The sequence below is a fragment of the Nannospalax galili genome, unplaced genomic scaffold, assembly GCF_000622305.1.
Source record: "Nannospalax galili isolate Female #2095 unplaced genomic scaffold, S.galili_v1.0 scaffold18, whole genome shotgun sequence".
Lineage (NCBI taxonomy): Eukaryota > Metazoa > Chordata > Mammalia > Rodentia > Spalacidae > Nannospalax > Nannospalax galili.
Window position 1 is genome coordinate 8,549,178 of NW_008346548.1, and position 19,133 is coordinate 8,568,310.

At 38.7% G+C, this 19,133-nt stretch overlaps 1 protein-coding gene across 2 annotated transcripts in view; it reads right to left on the bottom strand.

Annotated features, from left to right (window-relative positions):
- Polq (DNA polymerase theta) overlaps window positions 1-19,133 on the bottom strand; it is a 124,577-nt gene that overhangs the window by 8,336 nt on the left and 97,108 nt on the right. For both annotated transcript variants that reach the window (XM_029568225.1, XM_008842915.3), the window contains exons 23-26: window positions 11,739-11,865; window positions 10,869-10,987; window positions 7,996-8,180; window positions 5,591-5,702 (exon numbers count right to left, since the gene is read on the bottom strand). In XM_029568225.1, coding sequence (XP_029424085.1) covers window positions 5,591-5,702; window positions 7,996-8,180; window positions 10,869-10,987; window positions 11,739-11,865 — 543 coding nt within the window. The remainder of the gene's footprint in view (window positions 1-5,590; window positions 5,703-7,995; window positions 8,181-10,868; window positions 10,988-11,738; window positions 11,866-19,133) is intronic.

Here is a 19,133-nt window from a genome sequence, read left to right on the forward strand (position 1 = left end):
GGAACCCCCTTAACAATTTCTATTCTATTAAACAATTACTATTTTGCAGAAGCAAACCAAGCATAACCTACAGAACTCATAAATCTGCAGTTAGCAGGTGCTCTCCAGGACACTCTGACCTATTCCCAAGACAACTGGGGTCCAGCTGACATGTGTTCCCATACCCTGGGCCAACTGCCTAATAATTTCAGAAACTAGAGTCAGCCTAAATTTGAACATGGCATAGCTATGGACAAGAAGGTGCTCTATTACACCCATAGCTCTAACCATTCTAAGTAAAAACCACCAATGTTCCCAATTGAAAACTCATTTGAGGCTTTCAGTTGTGCCCTGGTATAGGAACGACCCTCAAGTTAAGGCTGGGTGAAAGGAAGAAGAGCCAATTGGAGCCTGGCAATATCAGAAATTTCAGAGAGTGATCAGGCCCTATTCTTTTTTCTTCAAGAGTCCATGTGAAAGGGTAAACAGTTTTGCTCAGTAATAGAGTACTTCCTTATTATGTACAGTGCACTGGGTTCCCCTACCCCTGCACACAAGAAGAATAAGAATCACTAGTACTGTCGGGTGAAAAGAAAAGAGAATGTACTTCTATAAATTCATCTCATTCCTATGCAGGGGCTTTCAAATATTCAGATTCTCAGAGCTACTTAAAATAAATCCCGAGGTATAATTTACACATAGTAAAAAACAGTTACTTCAAGTAAACAGGTTGACACTTTAACAACTGTATGAACCTTACAGTTACTACAAGATATGTAACATCCTCACCACCCTTTTAGTTAGCCCATGATCAGCCTCACTCAGGGGTCTATTTAAAGATCCTCCATCACTCACAGAATTAAATTTGTGTCTGCCTTCTTTTGCTAAGAAAAACATTTTCAGGAATCATTAATATTAGAGTATCAAATTTAATTCTTCTTTTTCATTTGCTCTTAGTTATCGGTGTGCTAAATTTTTTCAAATTTTTTGGATTTTGTATTTATTTATTTATTCATTCATTTATTGGTCTTTTTGAGAGTCTCCCTGTAGTTCCAGCTGCCTGGAACTACTCTGTAGACCAGGCTGGCCTTGAACTCACAGAGGATCCGCCTGCCTCTGCCTCCCGAGTGCTGGGATTAAAGGCATGCGCCACCACACCTGGCTGTTTTTATTTTTTATTGTCTGTCTTTTTGAGACAGGGTCTTCCTGTAGCCCCAGCAGTCCTAGAACGCAACATATAGACCAGACTAGGCTTGACCTAACAGAGATCTGCCTGCCTCTGCCTTCTGAGTGCTGGGATTAAAGGTGTACACCACCACACCCAGCTTATTTATTTTTATCTTATGTGTATGAGTGTTTTGCCTGCATGTAGTAAGTGCACCCAAGCATGCAATGCCTGTGGATGCCAGAAGAGAGTCTCAGATCCCTTGGAACTGGAGTTACAGACGGTTGTTAGCCACCATGTGGGTGCTGGGAACAGAACCCAGGTCTTCCGCAAGAGCAGCCAGTGTTGTTAATGGCTGAGCCATCTCTCCAGTCCATGCTGAATTTTTTATAATGTATTCAATTATCTTAATAAATGCCCTTTTATTTTTTCAATATATGTTTTTATTGAATTTTGTGCATTTCATACAATACACCTTAATCATATTTAGAACCCCTCCCCATCTGCACCCACCCTATAGTCCACCCACTGGATTTCATGCATTTTGTAATATATGCTAAGGCCTATCAAGTCAAGTTTGTATCCCCAGTTGTCCCTCCGTGTCAGTTCATCCACTGGAGCCTGTTTAGCATCACTCCCTTAAAAAAGATCAATTTTTTAAAAAATCTAGTCTCCTCACAGGACTAGGAGCAATGGATCTGGAACTGACCTGGAAGCCACCTGCCTGAAGACTAGTTCTCATAGTTTTGGAGAACACTATGCAAGCTGCTAAAGGAGAACACCAATCGATGGTCCAACCCCAGCTTTAAGGCCTAATTACCACAACAATGCCTGGCACAGCAAACTACAGTGGGGCAGTGGTGGCACTTTTATCTTGGGAGTAATCAACAGCCACCTTAATTGAACTTAAAGCCCACTCAGTGGGAGGAAACTCATGTGTGATACTAGCTAAATACACATGGCTGGAGAGGTCATAGATCTTAGAGAAAATCCTAAATCTGTCACATCCCTAGACAAATACAATTTCTTACTATATGCTAAATATAGATCTTTATATTCACAGACAAGTATGCCAGTCACTACTCATCAAAGAAGCTTCTTTGGCGACAGAGATTATTACAGAGTTCCACAACTGGTCACACACAGAGAATAAGTGTCTGTGAGATGCACAGCTCTAAGTGACGTGTCTACAATGGAACCTCTACACCTAAGGCTCACAGAGCATAGTGAGACAAGGTATAGAGAGAACACTAATGCATCTCTCATCTCTCATCAATGAAGCTCCTTCATGCAACAGAGGGCAATGAACACAAAAGGCCACAAATGCTCAAAGTAGAGAGAATTAGAGTCTGCAGAGTATGGGCCCTTGGACAGGACTCCTATGTTAAACTCTACCCACCCAGGGCTCAGGGACCACTGTGGAAGAGGGAGCAGAAAGACTGAAAAGGCCAGGGAGGGAGGTACATAACCATATGGAAATAATCTTACAGGCTTCTGGGACCTTGCTCATACGAACCTACAGCAACGGTGTCAGCATGCACAAGACCCATGCAAACTCAAGCAGACAAAAACCCAGCATAGAACTGGGGAAATGGGCAGCAGGCTGGCCCAGATCTTAACCAAAGAACTATTGGCAGCTGGATGCAAGAGAGCTGATCTTCTTTAGGGGAGGGACTCCAAGATAGGCTGACTAGACCTCAGTGGATGAACTTGCACTGAGGGATGTTTGAGGACACACACTTGACTCAATAGGCCTTAACAGAAAGGACAGAATACATGAAATCCAGTGTGGGGCAGGCTACGGGAGGGTGCAGGTGCACGGGAGGGTATAAAGATGATTAAGATGTTTTGTATGAAATACACAAAAACTCAATAAAAATATACCAAAAAATCTACTCTCCAGTTAATCCACATTTGGCCTATTCTCAGTATTGGCAGTTACAAAGGAAGCTGCTACAACTTTCATGTATAAGTTTGTCTTTGGACATTTGCCTTCATTTTCTTGGCAAATACCTTTGAGGAGAGTTTCAGGGTCACATGGTTAAGTATATGCTTAGCTTTATTGAAAGAGCCACACTATTTTCCGAAGTCATTTTGCCGTTTTTCAATTGCACCAGCAAAGTAAAAGAAATACAGTGTCTTTAATCTTAATCATTTTAATGTTTTGTCAGGGCATCTCTTTGTAGTTTTAATGTGCTTCTCTCTGATGACTAACAGTGACAACATTTGACATGGCATTCCTGTGTTGGTTAGTGGTCCTTCAATCTTTTACCTTTATTTTATCAGACTGTAAGGCTTCCAAGTACTGATTGTAAAAGTTCTTTATGTATTCTGGATACAAGTCTTTTGATGGGTAATATATACTGCAAACATTTTCCTCTAGTCTATAGCTTTTTTTTAAATTTTTTAATGAAGTCTTTTAGTGTTTCCCTATTATGATTAATTCAGAATTATTATGACCTAAGAAATCTTTACCTGTCTCAGTATCACAAAGATTTCTCTTTCGCATTCTTCTGGAAGATTATTAACTTAGCTATTACTTTTATTTATTTGTTTGTTTATGTTTGTGCTTATGTGGTGGATGTGTTTGTACACGCTTATGTGTTACGTGTGCAGGTGTACATCAGAAGGCCAGAGGTCAATGTTGGGAGTCTTCCTTAGTCACTCCCCCCCTTATTTTTTTGTGACTATTTGCCTAGACTGGCTGGCCAGCAAACTCCAGGGATCCTCCTGTTTCTGCATTTAGCACTGGGATTACAGGCACATGTTGCCACTCCCTGCTTTTTATATCAGTTCCAGTGGGGCAGTTAGATGGCTCAATGGGTAAAGGTACCTGCATCAACCCTGGCAACCTGATTTTGGTCCCCAGGATTCGGTCCCCAGGAACCATATAGTAGAAGGAAAGAGCCAACTCCTATAAGTTGACTTCTGACCTCCAGACATGTACCATGGCATGCACACACCCATATACAAGCACACATGCAAATAAATAAATATGTAATAAAATGTATGCAGGTGATAGGGATCTACTCAGGTCCTCATTCTTGCACAGTGTCCTTGTTACTTTCTATTGCTGTGATAAAACACTGACCAAAACCAACTTGGGGAGAAAAAGAGCCCAGGCAGGCACTCAGGGAAGGACTCTAGAGGCAGGAACTGAAGCACAGACCATGGAGGAACGCTGCATACTGGCTTGCTCCTCCTCTCTTATACCACCCAGGGATGGTACATCCATGATGGACTGGGTCCTCCTACATCACTCACAGACATGCCCATAGGCCAATTTGAGAGAGAAAAGTCTCCAACTGAGGTTCCCTCTTCCCAGGTATGTTAAGTTGACAGATGAATCTATTCAGCCCACGTGGAAAGCACTTTACTGACTGGACCATGTCCTAGCTTCCAGTTTGCTGTTTTCTTTCAAATATTTACTTTTTTTCAAGATTTATTTTATTTATGTATTTGTGATGCCAACAGAGACTAAAAGGTAATTTCAGATCTCTTGGAGCACGAGAAACAAATGCTTATCAGCCACTTATGTTAGTGGTAGAAGAGTGAACTCCAGATCTCTTACAGAGCAGGAGGTGTTCCCAACTGCTGAGCCATCTCCAAGCCTATTTATACTCTCTTTGCCATACAGTGTGAGTTTCTTCAGTACCAAGAGAGGAGAATTTGGGTTGATTACAATACAGGATGAAAAACCTAGGGTGATGGGGGCTCAGTTCTGAATCTTGGTTGTAGTACAGATCATATGACCACATACAAAGTTCACAGACGTATATATGTGAAAACAGTAACTTTTATTGTATTAAATTATACTTTAATGAGATTTCAAAAGGAGAAATAATTTAAGATAAGTGACACCCGAACTATTCTTTAACAGTTTTCTCTCAGAGTTCCTGGTACAGTTAATAAATGATTACTGTTTTAATCTAAAGTTATCTAAACCCAAAGTACAAGTCAATTCCCATATTTCCAGGACAGTCACAGAATGTAGCATGTAGAGCAGGTGCACTTTGTTATTATACCCATGGCTCTGACTTTATTTAAAAATGCTTATCTTAATGAATAACCACAGTAAGATTAATGCTACTTGCCTTCAATTAATACCTGATAAAACTTCTGACTAATGGGCTGGAGAGATGCTCAGTGGTTAAGAGCACAGGCTGCTCTTGCAGAGGACCTGGGCACCCACATGGCAGCTAACAACCGCCTATAATTCCAGTTCCAGGGAAATCCAACACCTTCTTCTGACCTCCATAGGCATTGCATGACATGGGTGCACTTACATTCATGTAGGCAATACACTCATACACATAAAAGTAAAAACTTCTGACTACTAGAAATTTTAATAAATTCTGTAATACAACCCTTTTAAGTCAATCTAACGTGATGAGCCAGGTAGAAAACAATGGCCTCTACAAGCTACTTACCACTTTAGCTTCTTACCTGTGTATCTGGACTTAAAGGAATCAATATAGGAAACAGCATCAATTTCTTTAATGCCCATCTGCTCTCCTAAAGATTTAGCTCCCATTCCATATATAATTCCATAGCAAATCTGAAAGGGAGGCATAACAGCAATTAAATTAAAGGTCTTAACTACATAAAATATAAATACAGAGCCCAATGAGATTAACATTGGTTAAACTTTTTAATTCATAATGAACCAAAGAAATAATTAGATAATCTTTACTGGATTGGTCCCACTGTAGCTGATACCCAGGAAACATCCATTCTACAATTGAGCATTGCTTTTTATGTGTGTGGGGGAAATGAAAGAATTTGAATAGGAGTGGGGCAGTTAAAAAAGAAAAAAAAAACAGTCTAAAAAGAAAGACTGATTTCTAGTTATTATTTATCCATCAGCCTGGTTTTATTCCTCAGGGCACCTCAGTAGTTTCTGCTTAAGTGCCTAGAAGTCTGAGAAGAAAGTTTTGCAAATATTTCTCTCCTCAGCCACGTAAAACTTAAAGAGCAAATTGTTGGAAAACAGGGGGATCTTCACTGGAAAGAAATGTCAGCTGCCTACAATCCCACAAATGCATCTGGATTAAGTATAAAGAAAATGCCAAAAATTCTGGAAGCAGTGGAGAGAAATGGTCTACATAGGCCAGGAACAAAACTCCAATTTAATAGTAAGTTCAGCCTAGGATCAAACCTAGTACTACCACTCATAAGATGCATGACCTTACCATAGCCATCTGACCTCTCTGTAGCCTAAGGTTTTCATCCAAAGAGTAAAGACATTGATATCCATATCATGAGATTATTAAAAGGTAGTATTTACATAACTATTAAATATAAAAAAAATAACTTGCATTAAATGATTGTCAGAATTCTAAAAACTTTTAACGTGCTAAGCTAGGTAAAAGAACCTTATCCTCCTTTCTTAAATATTTTGATAGGTTTAGTTTTAGTTGTTGTTTTTGTTTGTTTAAAGACCAGGTTTCACTATGTAGCCCAGGCTGACCTAGAATTTGCTATGTAGACCAGGCTAGACTCAAATTCATAGAGCTCCACCTGTCTCTGCCTCCCAAGTACTGGGATTAAAGGTGGGTGCCACCATACTTAGGCAAAACCTTTTTTTTAAAAAAAAAGCTTTTAAAAAATTATTTTTGGTTTGTTTTTAACATTTCATTTTGTTGTGATTCCTAGTGTTTTCTGTTTGTTTTTAGCTTATGTTACTTTGTGTCCTCTGAGATCTAAGCAAGACTCAGGGATTGGATGTTTCTGTACAATAGTGAAGCAGGAAAAAAATGTTCTAGCACATTCACTGTTAAAGTCAGACAAAAGCTGATGTGTGCATGTGGTGAAAACACCAAGCACTGAAGCATGAATTAGCCCCCTTGTGTTGCAAACAACAGCTGGAATTGGACTGATAACATGTTTGTAGTTGTGTGTGTTTTCTAAGTCAACAGAGGTACTAAGGGGAAAATTCCTCCGAAAAGACAAGTTCTTCTTTTCCCATGTGATGCTGGATATACTGTTTCAGTAACAAGAGAGCAAGTTCTTCTGTTCAGGAGAATAGCTCCCTGAGAAATCTGAAGGAACAAGTTCTCAAAATAGACTGGGTCTACTCTTGGTTTAAATGGATGCTAAGAGTCAGGCTGTTTATGTTCAGGTATCAGCATAATGGAGTACTACATAGCCACAGAGAGGAAGTGCTTCAGGCCAGCAAGTCAGCTACGTCTGAGAAGAAAGTGACTTCAGAGCAGGTCTCTGAAAAAATGTCATCTGATTTCCCACAGGGCACATGGATAGGAAGTGTTGATGTTAATATAGAAAATGATAGCATTGACTTTGACCTTCTTTGTGCCTAATGGCTATACATTTCAAAAGTGCTAAAACAGCTGCTGAACAGCTCAAAAACCTAAAAAACTATCCACTATTCATTATAATCCAATATTAAGTTTTTCAAGAAAAGTTCAGAGAATAATTTCTACACAATATACTTTGGCTGAATGTTATAAGAAAATATACAAATGAAAATGTGGAACTCTGTGTCAAGACATTTACTATGAAGAGATTTAAAATATACACTCTTCTCAGTGTATAATGATCACCCACCATCATGTCACTTTGCAAATATACAACTATTGAGAACCAGGCACTGTGACTAGCCGTATTATAGATCTAACTACACAGGGCTTTCCTGACATCAAGTGGCCTCAGATCTTAGTTTATCTGGTTCTTTCTACTGTCTATAAACAATAGATATCATGAGACAGATTCTAATGAATGTGGTTTGGAAGATCCAAAGACAATTTCTGTTCCTGAACTAAAATGAGTAATTGAAATGCTATGAATCACTTATTCTTCTCATTTACATGAAGCATGAATACTAAGTTCACCTGCTTTGCTTGTTGCCTCAGATCATCCCCAACAGACTCAGGCTCAATCATCTTCCACTCTGCTGCAATGCTCCTGAAAACATCAGCTCCAGTGTTTAAGACGTGAATGAGGCGATGATCCTGAGATAAGTGAGCCAAGATCCTCAGTTCCAGCTGAGAGTAATCAGCAGCTAATATTAAGCCACCTGAAAAGCACAACTACTTTTTAAAATCAGTACAGTTCTTTACAATATAATTCAGCTTCTTTACAATTGAGCAAGAAGACAGAACCTTGAGATGAGTGTTCAAAACTTAAAACCTTGCTTCAAACACGACACAATTCAGCTCTGTATATTATCAATTTTTATATTTTCACTTATATATAACACATATCAAGCTAACCCTGCCATCTGTTCCCTACTAAAGTGGACGGCCTTCCTCAGTGTTCCCACAGTACTTAGCACACAATCTGAAATGGTTCGCTCATGCTTCTCCCATGGGGTATCATGTCCTTAGGGATGAAAGACTTAAATTTCCTCTTGTTCTACAGAAACCTTCATAGAATAGACCCTTAAGAAATGATTGTTGAATGTATAAATAGATAAATTGGTGTTTAAGTGCATGTTAACTGTGCTTTTCTTTGGCAACAGCAAAGATATTCAATAAAATTAAAGTGGACAGTAGGAAGTTACTAAGGGGAGTAAGACAAGTTCTCTACAGATCAGAATAAGTGGATTATATATTCATGACAAAATCAAAATTACAAAAACACAAAGTATGACCAAAACAGGAAAAATATTTCAACTGATATCACAAAGGACACACTGCCATATTATAAATTATATCTTTCTCATATCATATCTTTCTCATTTCAGTTAATCCCTAGCCATCACACTCACCAAACAAACACAGATCACAGCACAAACTGTCCCACACGATTAAACTGGCTCACAGTCCCATTTCTTTCTTTTCTTTCTTTTTTTAAATTTTTTTAAAGATTTATTTATTTATCTATTCAGTTTTGAGATAGGGTCTATGCAGCCCAGGCTGGCCTTGAATTCACAGAGATCTGCATGCCTCTGCCTCCCTGAGTGCTGTGTTAGGATTAAAGGCTTGAATCACCATGCCTGGCTAAGTCCCATTTTTTTCCATAATAAAGTAAGTTTTAATATGAAAGTGTTAGATGAAATGCCCAAATGAACAAGTATATACAGAATGTTAATTCTTATATAAAAGTAGAGAAAAATTACATAGCCATAGCTGCTTATTTTTACCAAAGGAATACTGGAAAATCTATACGAAATCCATGTTGTAGTTACCTAAATGAAAAACCTTTTTCAGAAATTAAGCAGTAGACTTAACTATCACTGACAAAGAAGGTCATGAGGGAGGCACAACTACTGGGTTTCTGAGCATAAGTACTGCCCAGAGAACACTGCAGGACAGAAGCATTCTCTCTGAACAGAGGAAACCAAGAGTTTGGGCCTACCAGACAGCCAAAATTGATAAAAATTTAGAGAAAGAAGTCAAGATTAATGAGCACCAGAAGCACACAGAGGAATCCCTTTGCATCTGATGTGGACCAATGTAGTTCAATAACTACGTTTTTCCCTCAAAGCTATTTCTTCTAAAAAAGATTAAATAACTTTGTCAATGTAGATGAAAGTAAGTTTTTAAGTGATTTTGGTATTCAATTCAGTTACATAAAATTTAAAATATGTTTGAAAAACTTTTGTGAGTAGTCTACTTTTTCAACTAAATTTTTAAAATCTAAATGAAGATTAAGCATCTGGAACATCTGCTGGAATTCTTATTAGGCCTGACTTCCTTCAGAGATCTTGGTGTTGCAAACCAGAGAAAAAGCACATCCCTATGTAAATAAAGACCTCAGGCACTTCTGCATGTATGTCTCCTGGACTAAAAGTGCACACACTCTCCTGTGGCACCAAATCCTTTACTTTTAAAGAAAAGCACTTTTTGCTCTGTATGATTTGGCAAAAAACTTTCAAATATTGGAACCAGAGGAAATTTCAAATTATGAGCACGCCTCATACTAAATTCCTATTGAGCAGCATGGTTTTTAAATCCAGCCATGCCCTTTTCTATTGCCAAAAGAGAAACCAGGATTGCAGATCTTCATTGAGAAACCACCATACACCATGGAGACCTGAGGATCCCTTGGGTAAGACTGAACTTTCTATGTTGATAGTTGATGCTTAAAAAGCAAAACTGAAAGTTGCCAATCAAGTTACTTTATCAGATCTTGAGCTTGTCTTAGGAATGTAAATTTCTGATAAATTTTAAAGTAAATTCAGCTGGTTCAGCAGCTTACCTGGATTTGCCCACTGGCATAAGATAAAGAGCAATTTAGGAGTTAGATCCCAAATTCCAGACATTTTGGTGACAAACAGGTGTATGACCAGACTGAGGAGGTCCCCAAAACACCTGGCAGACACCCATGCAATAAGATGCAAACAAAGGAGTGAACAGAAAACAAGAAACACAGGATCAAATAAGCTGAAAGAGAGACTCAAAACTCTGTTCTTCTAGGTCAAAGGAGGAAAGTGGGGAAGGAAAGCCTTCATTAACACCAGAGAGAAGCAAAAGCAAATGAGAACTGACCAAATCTACAGAATTTTGCAAAGGTTTACAAAGGCCTTAAGAAAAACATGGTCATAGGTGATAGTGGCTCTGAGATACACACAGAGGTTTCACGGAGAGCAGATCATGATGACAATGGTGAATAACTGCCAGGAACCTGGCAAAGCAGAGGTAAGACAGGCTGCCCCACGGGAAGGATGCAGGGCACCACGCAGGTCTATGAGTCCTACTCATAACAGCCTTTCCAGGCCTTGAAAACAAACATCCCCACAGCAATGAGGCGCTCACCTTACCTGGGAAAGGCACAAAGGCATGGCGCATGCTCACTGAGAACGGCATCCCTCTGCGTGAGGCCTTCTCCATCAGTGCCTGGTGCCCAGGGTGCAGGCCACAGCCCTTCTTCTTTAGTCCTCTGTAGTACAAAAACAATCATCCACTGGGCACAAGGTCTCTCAGATATATGAGGTCTGATTTCCCATAAAAATAGTATTTCCAACCAAGAAACTTAAAGACAACCCACCTGAAATTCACTTTAAACTTTAAGGTGTTAGACCCTCACAGCAAGCAAGCACTCAATAAAACATTGTGCTTGTAATCCCCTTTCCACAACTGCTTGAGACAATCAATGCCCGGCCATTTAGCTCCACAAATCTCCATGGCCATACCTAATGTAATTATCTGTGCTGTGTCCTCTTATTGTGTACATTAAGAGCGGGCAAGAGGGGTAGTCCCTGGCAGGGCTAGCTGCTTCCCTGTGTCATTAAACTTGAAGAAGCACACAGGGCTAGAGACAACTAGTAGCCCCAGTCTGCAGCCTTTCACCATCAACCTGCCTCTCTATAGACACTGGGATTTAAAATGGAGAATGCCTAGAACAAAAATGGGTATGTCTAGAATATAAAAGTAAACTCATTTCATTGTTTTGTACAATAGGCTTTTCTTTTTTTTTTTTTTTTGGTCTTTTTGAGACAGGGTCTCCCTGTAGCCCCAGTTGGTCTGGAACTCACTATATAGACCAGGCTGGCCTTGAACTCACAGAGATCCGCCTGCCTCTGCCTCCCAGAGTGCTGGGATTAAAGGTGTGTGCCACCACACCCGGCTACAATAGGCTCTTTTTGAATCAGTCATGTACACAAAAGTTACAATGCAGAGAAATAGTCTACCTGCCCATTGGAAGCAGGCCTTTGCCTATGGCTTGGGAAGGTGGGCTTTCCTCTATTAGTGTTGGCATTTTAATTTCAAAATCTCTTGGCACATTCTGGATGTTTGGTTCTGTAAACGTTATCCGTCCTAAAATCGAACATAATAAAAACAAAAAATTAGAAAAACAAACCTGACATTTGACATATTTTGCACCTCTGAAATATCATTTTAAAATGTGTGCTTAAGGCTAGTAAGATGGCTCAGTGGGTAAGAGTACTTGCTCCCAAGCCTGATGACCAGAATTCCTCTGGAAACCATGTGGTGGAAGGAGAACCGATTCCATTATGTTCTCCTCTGACCTGCACCAACTCTGGAATTAAAAAACAATTTAGTGTGCTTTATCAATGCTAAACTAAATTTATGCTTAAATTTTTTCATCATGTTCATACGATGAATAAATGAAGGAACAAATGAATAAAGTAATAAAATAAGCACGCGATCATTCCAAAATCAATCACCTATAATACCATGTCTTCATTACCCCAGTTTTCTAGAAAGCAATTCATGACAAGAAGCAACCTGAAGCAACTCCTGCCACAAAACGAATACCAGTATCCACGTGATGGCAGGGTGGTAACAGACCTCAGGATACTGCTGCTGGAACCTGTAAAGCAGGGGGCGGGGGGGGGGGGGGGGAACCAGACAGGACCACCAGGAACAGAGCAGCTGAACACTGAGGAGGATAACTGGAACCAAAGAAGCAAGCCATTCCAGTGAGCTGGCCACAGGACCTCACTCAGACTTCACCTGGCTGCCTTTTGTCCTCAACACTAGCATTCAAGATAATCAACAACACTGATTGGCTGGAATTAAAATCAGACATATGATCAATTTTCCAGTAAATAGAAAACTATTTTTAAAATTCTGATGCTTTTGTTTCTCTCATAATATTTTACATTTTTTAAATTTCTTTGAAACATATTAGCATATTTCTCTCTTTAATTTTCTTATTGAATTTTTGTGTAGTTCATACAGAACATCTCAATAAATTTTAATCCTCTTTATACCCCATCCCCACTGGCACCCTCCCATAGCACCCCCACCAGAATTCATACAGTCTGTCATTTGTGTTAAGGCCTATTGTGTCAGTCAGTGTCCACAGACATTCTGTGGTACTGTAAACATATGGGCATTTTGCAAAACCTCACTTTGGGCAACTGCTCTGCCAGTTCTCTGCTTTATGATCCAGCCTTCACTATAGCAGGCGCTCTACCACCTACTTCACGTAATCTCACCATCCAATGAACCAAACATTTAAAAAAGCATCTACATTATCTTTCTAAATAAACTCATGATTTGATATCCTTGTTATTTAGCATTTAGCACAAAATAAGTGTTCAACTAATGGTGTATTTTTTTTAATTTTTAAAAAAATTATTTATTTAATAACCACATGATTAGAAGAAGCCTTTCATTACAGCATTAACATATTCGATAAAAATTTCCAGAGCAAAGATGCATCTCTTTCAATATGCACTGTAAATTTTTAAGTTCACAGTTGAATTAATACAGTTATACGATACAGAACTCAGTATAAACCCTAAAAGACATAAAACTAAATGAAGTTTTAACCTTTAAAAAAGATTTCCATTTCATTTTAAAATATAGTTTCATACAACAAAACTCATTTTAATGCTACTAACACTTAGATGTTTGCACATGCATCTCTAATCTCTATCTGATTATTACTAGTCACAGTCGGTTACTTTCTGAGATCCACCTGAGCATGGATATAAAATCATAGGGTAGATTTCAGTGGTAATGTGTTTCACCTCTAGTAATTAAAATGGAGCAAATTTTTATGTTTCTTCCTCAAATAAACTTTTTTCTTCCATTTGTTGATTTTTCGTGTGTATTTCATACAGAACATCCCAAACAATCTTATTCATCTATATATTCACATCCCAAATGGTACCCTTCCATAGCTTCTCCCCACCCCACTGGAGCTCATATACTCTGTCATCCCTGCTACTGTCCACTGTGTTGTCAGCGCCCCCAGCCGTTCCCCAGTGCTTGTCCATCTGCTGAATCTAGTCAGCCTATCTAGGATTCCTTGTTTTAGGAAGATCAGCTCTTCCTCATCTAGCAGAAATCAGTTGCCAATATTCCTTTGGATAAGATTGGGGTCTGCTGTTCATTTTCCCAGTTCTATGCTGGGTTACTGTCTGGGAGTCCCTTGGGCCACCCTGGCCAACAACTCGAAGGAAGGTATCTCCTGTCTGGCATTGTTGCTTGTTATGTAGCTTTTAGCTATACATATGGACTCTTAAAAATTATATTGATCCCTTTAATCTTTGGTTATACTTTCCTTTTGGGTGTTCAAGACCATACAGTAGGTCCAGATAATCCAATTTATTTTTACTCTTCAGGTCATGTGAGGATCTGTTCCTCAGGGGTCACATGGGCTTGAGAGGAGCCGCTGGCTCCTTTCTTTTACCAGTTCCAACTATGGGAAGATAAGTTAAAGGTCCTGGTTGACCGTGGCTGGCTTCACTTGGAAGCATGGAGGAAATGTTTCCTGTGTTGACCCTCCTCCTTGTAAACTAGACACTGGTTCAAGTCCATTTCATGAGGTATCCATGGCCTCCCTGATCAAGAGGACAGGTGAGTTACCAAGTTACAGGACATTTTGAGAGATGCTCATAATCTCCTGGAACTTTGTCGACCTAGGAGGGCAAGGAGCAAAAACTGTCCTTTATGTCCCTCTGACCAAATTAGTATAGGCCTCAAAGTATGGCTGTTAGACATCCAAGAAGGTTAGTTCCACCAGTCTGGTACTTTTAATTACATATGCTATGTAGATAAAGCTTGGGCAAAGAGCAAACATTCTCAGATAAACCTCACCTAGACATGTATTATATTCCCTGATCTAGTTGTATGTATAATTTGTTCAGTGGGTTGTTTGATTAATATGGATCCCTCTGGTTTTTTAAAACTAGCTAGACATTATTTATCTCTCGCATAGTCTAAACCTTCAACCATGGTTCCCCCATTTAAAGTGCCCCAATTTTTCCCATTTCTCCCTTAATAATACCCTTTCTCCTGGTCCTACCTCTCTTGAGCTCCTTCTTTCCCTTTATTCCCAAGGTTTCTTGAATAACTCTCCCTCCCCACTCCCCTTAAAATAACCCCATTTTTATCCCTATCTCCTTTATTAATGCCTGTTTTCTACTGTTCTTCTCTTTCATATTCTTTCTTTTGCTTTACCTCCCTGGTTTTCTTCATTATCCTGGTTCCTGTAGTGTGGAAACATACTCACTCATAAGGATTTGGTGCTAGGATCCACATATGAGGGAGAACATACGTCTTTTCTGAGTCTGTGTTTATTCACTCAGTATAACAGTTTCAAGTTCCATCCATATACCTGCAAATTTCATGATTTCATCTTTCTTTACTGCCATCATATAAATGAACCAGGTTCATTATCCACTCATCACCTGAGGGACACTTAGGTTGCTTCCATCTCTTAGCTATTGTGAAAAGAGCAGCAACAAAAATGGATGTACAAGGGTCTCTGCAATAGGATGCGTTCTTTGGTATATGCTAAGGAGTGGTATAACTGGGTCAAATGGTAGGTTCATTTGTAGTTTTTAAAGAGTTCTCCCCACTGTTTTCCATAGGGGTTGAACAAGTTTGCAATCCCACCAGAAGTGGATGAGTGTTCCCCTTTCCCCACATCCTCTCCAACATTTGGTATCATTTTTTTTTTTCTTGATCTTAGCCAGTCTGACTGGGGTAAGATGAAATCTTAAAGTGGTTTTAATTTGCATTTCCCTAATTACTGATGATGCTGAACACCTTTGTAGATGCTTCTTAGCCATCTTTATTTCTTTTGAGAACTGTCTGTTTCAGTGCTTTACCCATCTTTTAATTGGGTTACTTCCTTTCTTGATTCTGTGTTTTTTGAGTTCGTTATACAGTCTGGATGTTAAACCCACAGTCAGATTTGTTGCTGAAGATTTTCTGCCATTCTGTGGGTTTTCTCTTCACTTCCTTGGTTTCTTCTTCTGATGTACAGAAGCATTTTAGTGTAATAAGGTCCCATTTGTTGATTCTTGCCCTTGTTTCCTGAGCAATTGATGTCTGGTTTAGAAAATTATTTCCTACACCTATATCTTGTAGGTTATTGCCAATGTTTTCTTCTAACAATTTAACAGTTTCAGAGTTTCAGGCTTCACATTGAGGTCTTTCATCCATTTGGAGCTGACTTTTGTGCAAGGTGAAATATAGGGGATTAGTTTCATTATTCTACAAATGGAGATCAGGTTTTGCCAGCACCACTTGCTGAACATGCTGTCTTTCCTCCAGTGAATGTTCTTGGCCCCTTCATCAAATATCAGGCGGCTGAAATTGCATGTACTCATATTTGGGCCTTCAATTTTGTTCCATTGATCTATGGGTCAGTTTTTGTGCCAGTACCTTGTTGTTTTTATGACTATAGCTCTGTAATACAGTTTAAATTCTGATATAGTAATCCCACCCCCCCAGCATTGCTCTTAGTGCTCAGGTTTGCTTTGGCTATCGAGGTCTTTTGTGCTTCCATATGCATCTTAGGATGGTTTTTTCCAACTCTGTGAAGAATGTCATGGGGATTTTCATTGACATTGCATTGAATCCAAGAATAGCTTTTGGTAGGATGGTCATTTTCACAATATTAGTTCTTCCATTCCATGAGCATGGGAGGTCCTTCCATCTTCTGATGTCTTCCTCAATCTCTTTCTTTAAAAATTTGAAATTTTCATTGTAGAGATCTTTAATGTCTTTGGTCAGGTTTATTCTGAGATTTTTTTTTTTTACAGCTATTGTGAAAGGGAGTGTTTCCATGTACTCTTTTTCTGATTGTTTGTTATTAGTATATAGAAAGGCTACAGATTTTGTAGATTTAATTTTGTAACCTGCCACTTTACTGAACGTGTTAATAATTTCTTGGAGTTTCTGGTGGAAATTTTGGCATCTCTTAAATATCATACCATCTGCAAAAAGGGATAATTTGATCTCTTCTTTTCCAATTACTACTCCTTTAATTTCCTGTTCTTGTCTTATTGCTCTTGCAAGAGTTTCAAGCACTATGGTAAAGAGAAGTTGAGATAGTGGACCACCTTTCAGGTTCCTGATTTCAATGGGAATGCTTCCAGTTTTTCTCCATTTAGAATGATGTTGGCTGTGGGTTTGTTATATATGGCTTTAATTATGTTGAGGTATGTTCCCTCCAGTCCAATTCACTCTAGGACTTTGAACATAAATGTATGTTGAGTTTTCTCAAAGGCCTTCTCTGCATCTATTGAAATGACCATGTGATTCTTGTCTTTTAGTCTATTTACATGATTTATGACGTTTATTGACTTATATATATAGACCCATCCCTGCATCTCCGGAATAAAGCTGACTTGATCATGGTGTATGATATTTTGATATGTATCTGTATGTGGTTTGCGAGTATTCTGTTGAGAATTTTTCCATTGATGTTCATTAAGGACATGGGTCCATAGTTTTCTTTTTTTAGTTGTATCTTTACCTGGCTTTGGTATTACAGTGATGCTGGCTTCACAGGAATGAAGAATTTGGAAGTTCTCCATCCATTTTTATCTTTTTGAATAAATTAAGTAGTATTGGATGCAGATCTTCTTTAAATGTCTGGGAGAATTCTGCTGTAAATCCATCTGGTCCTGGGCTTTTTTTAGCTGGGAGGTTTTGTATTATGTTTCAATTTCTTTATGTGTTACGGGTCTGTTTAAGCCGTTGATCTCTTCTTGGTTCAGTATTGGTGGTTCCCATGCTTTTAGATACACAGCCATTTAAGTTTTCAAATTGAGTAGCGTATAGGTTTTCAAAGTATTCCCTTATTTTGGCCCTTTTTTTTTTTTTTGGTCTTTTTGAGACAGGGTCTCCCTGTAGCTCCAGCTGCCTGGAACTCCCTCGGTAGACCAGGCTGGCCTCGAACCATAATGTTCAGGATCTTTTTGGTGTCTGTTTTGATGTTTCCCCTTTTAGCTCTGATTTTCTTGATTTGGAGGTTCTCTTTCTTTCTTTTGGTTAACTGGGCTAGCAGTCTGTCAATCATGTTTATCTTTTCAAAGAACCAGCTCTTGGATACATTGGTTCTTTGTATTGTTTTCTTTGTTTATATTTCATTAATTTCTGCTCTGATTTTTGTTATTTCTTCTTGTCTGTGGGAATTGGGCTTCATTTGCTGTTGCTTTTCAAGTGTTATGAGTTGCAATGGTAAGTCATTTATTTGTGTTCTTTCTGATTTTTTGATGTAGGCACTTAGAGCTATAAACTTCCCTCTAAGGACCACTTTCAACGTTTCCTAGAGGTTTTGTGGTGTTATGCTGTCCTGTTCATTTAGTTCCAGGAATACTTTTATTTTTCTTAATTTTTCCTTGACCCACTCATCATTCAGGAGTGTGTTGTTTAATCTCCATGTGTTCATGTATTTACTAGGGTTTCTTCTGGTGTTGATTTTAAGCTTTATTGCACTGTGGTCTGATAGAATGCATGGGATTATTTCAATCTTTTTGTTTTTGTTGAGGTTTGTTTGGTGCCCCAGAATGTGGTTGATTTTGGAGAAAGTTCCATGAGGCACTGAATAGCAAGTATTCTTTGGTGCTTGGGTGGAATATTCAGTGGATGTCTGTTAGGCCCATTTGATGTATGGTATTATTTAATTCAGATGTCTGTTAATTCTCTGTCCTGTTGACCTATCTAATGGAGACAATGGGATATTGAAGTCCCCCACTATTAATGAGTTGGGATTAATCTGGGTTTTAAAGTCCTGAGGTACTAATTTTATGAAGTTGAGTGCATCAGAATTTGATGAATATATGTTCATGATTTTATTGTCTTCTTGGTTAATTTTTCCTTTGATCAGAATGAAGTGGCCCTCTTTATCTCTTCTGATTAGTTTTAAAGTCTATTTTGTCAGATATTAGAATTACAACACCTGCTTTTTTCTTAGTACCATTCGTTCAGTATATTTTTTTCCATCCTTTCACCTTAAGGTAGTGCCTGTCCTTGAAAATAAGTTTCTTGCTGACAACAAAAAGACGGGTTTTGTTTCTTAATCCATTCAATTAATCTTTGTCTTTTGACTGGGAAGTTCAGTCCACTGATATTTTAAAGTTATTATTGAAAGACATATATTGATTCCTGTCATTTTTATTTCTGTTTACATTCTTGGTGTAGCTGTGCATTTCCATAGTTATACCTTCATTAAGTTTCTTTCTGTAACCCCTTGGGTATAGTCATTCCTTTCTTCAGCTCTTTGTATTGCTTCAAGAACTCTCTGAAGGGCTGGTTTTGTGGACATGAATTCTTTCAGCCTATTTATGTCATGGAAGATTTTTCTTTCCCCT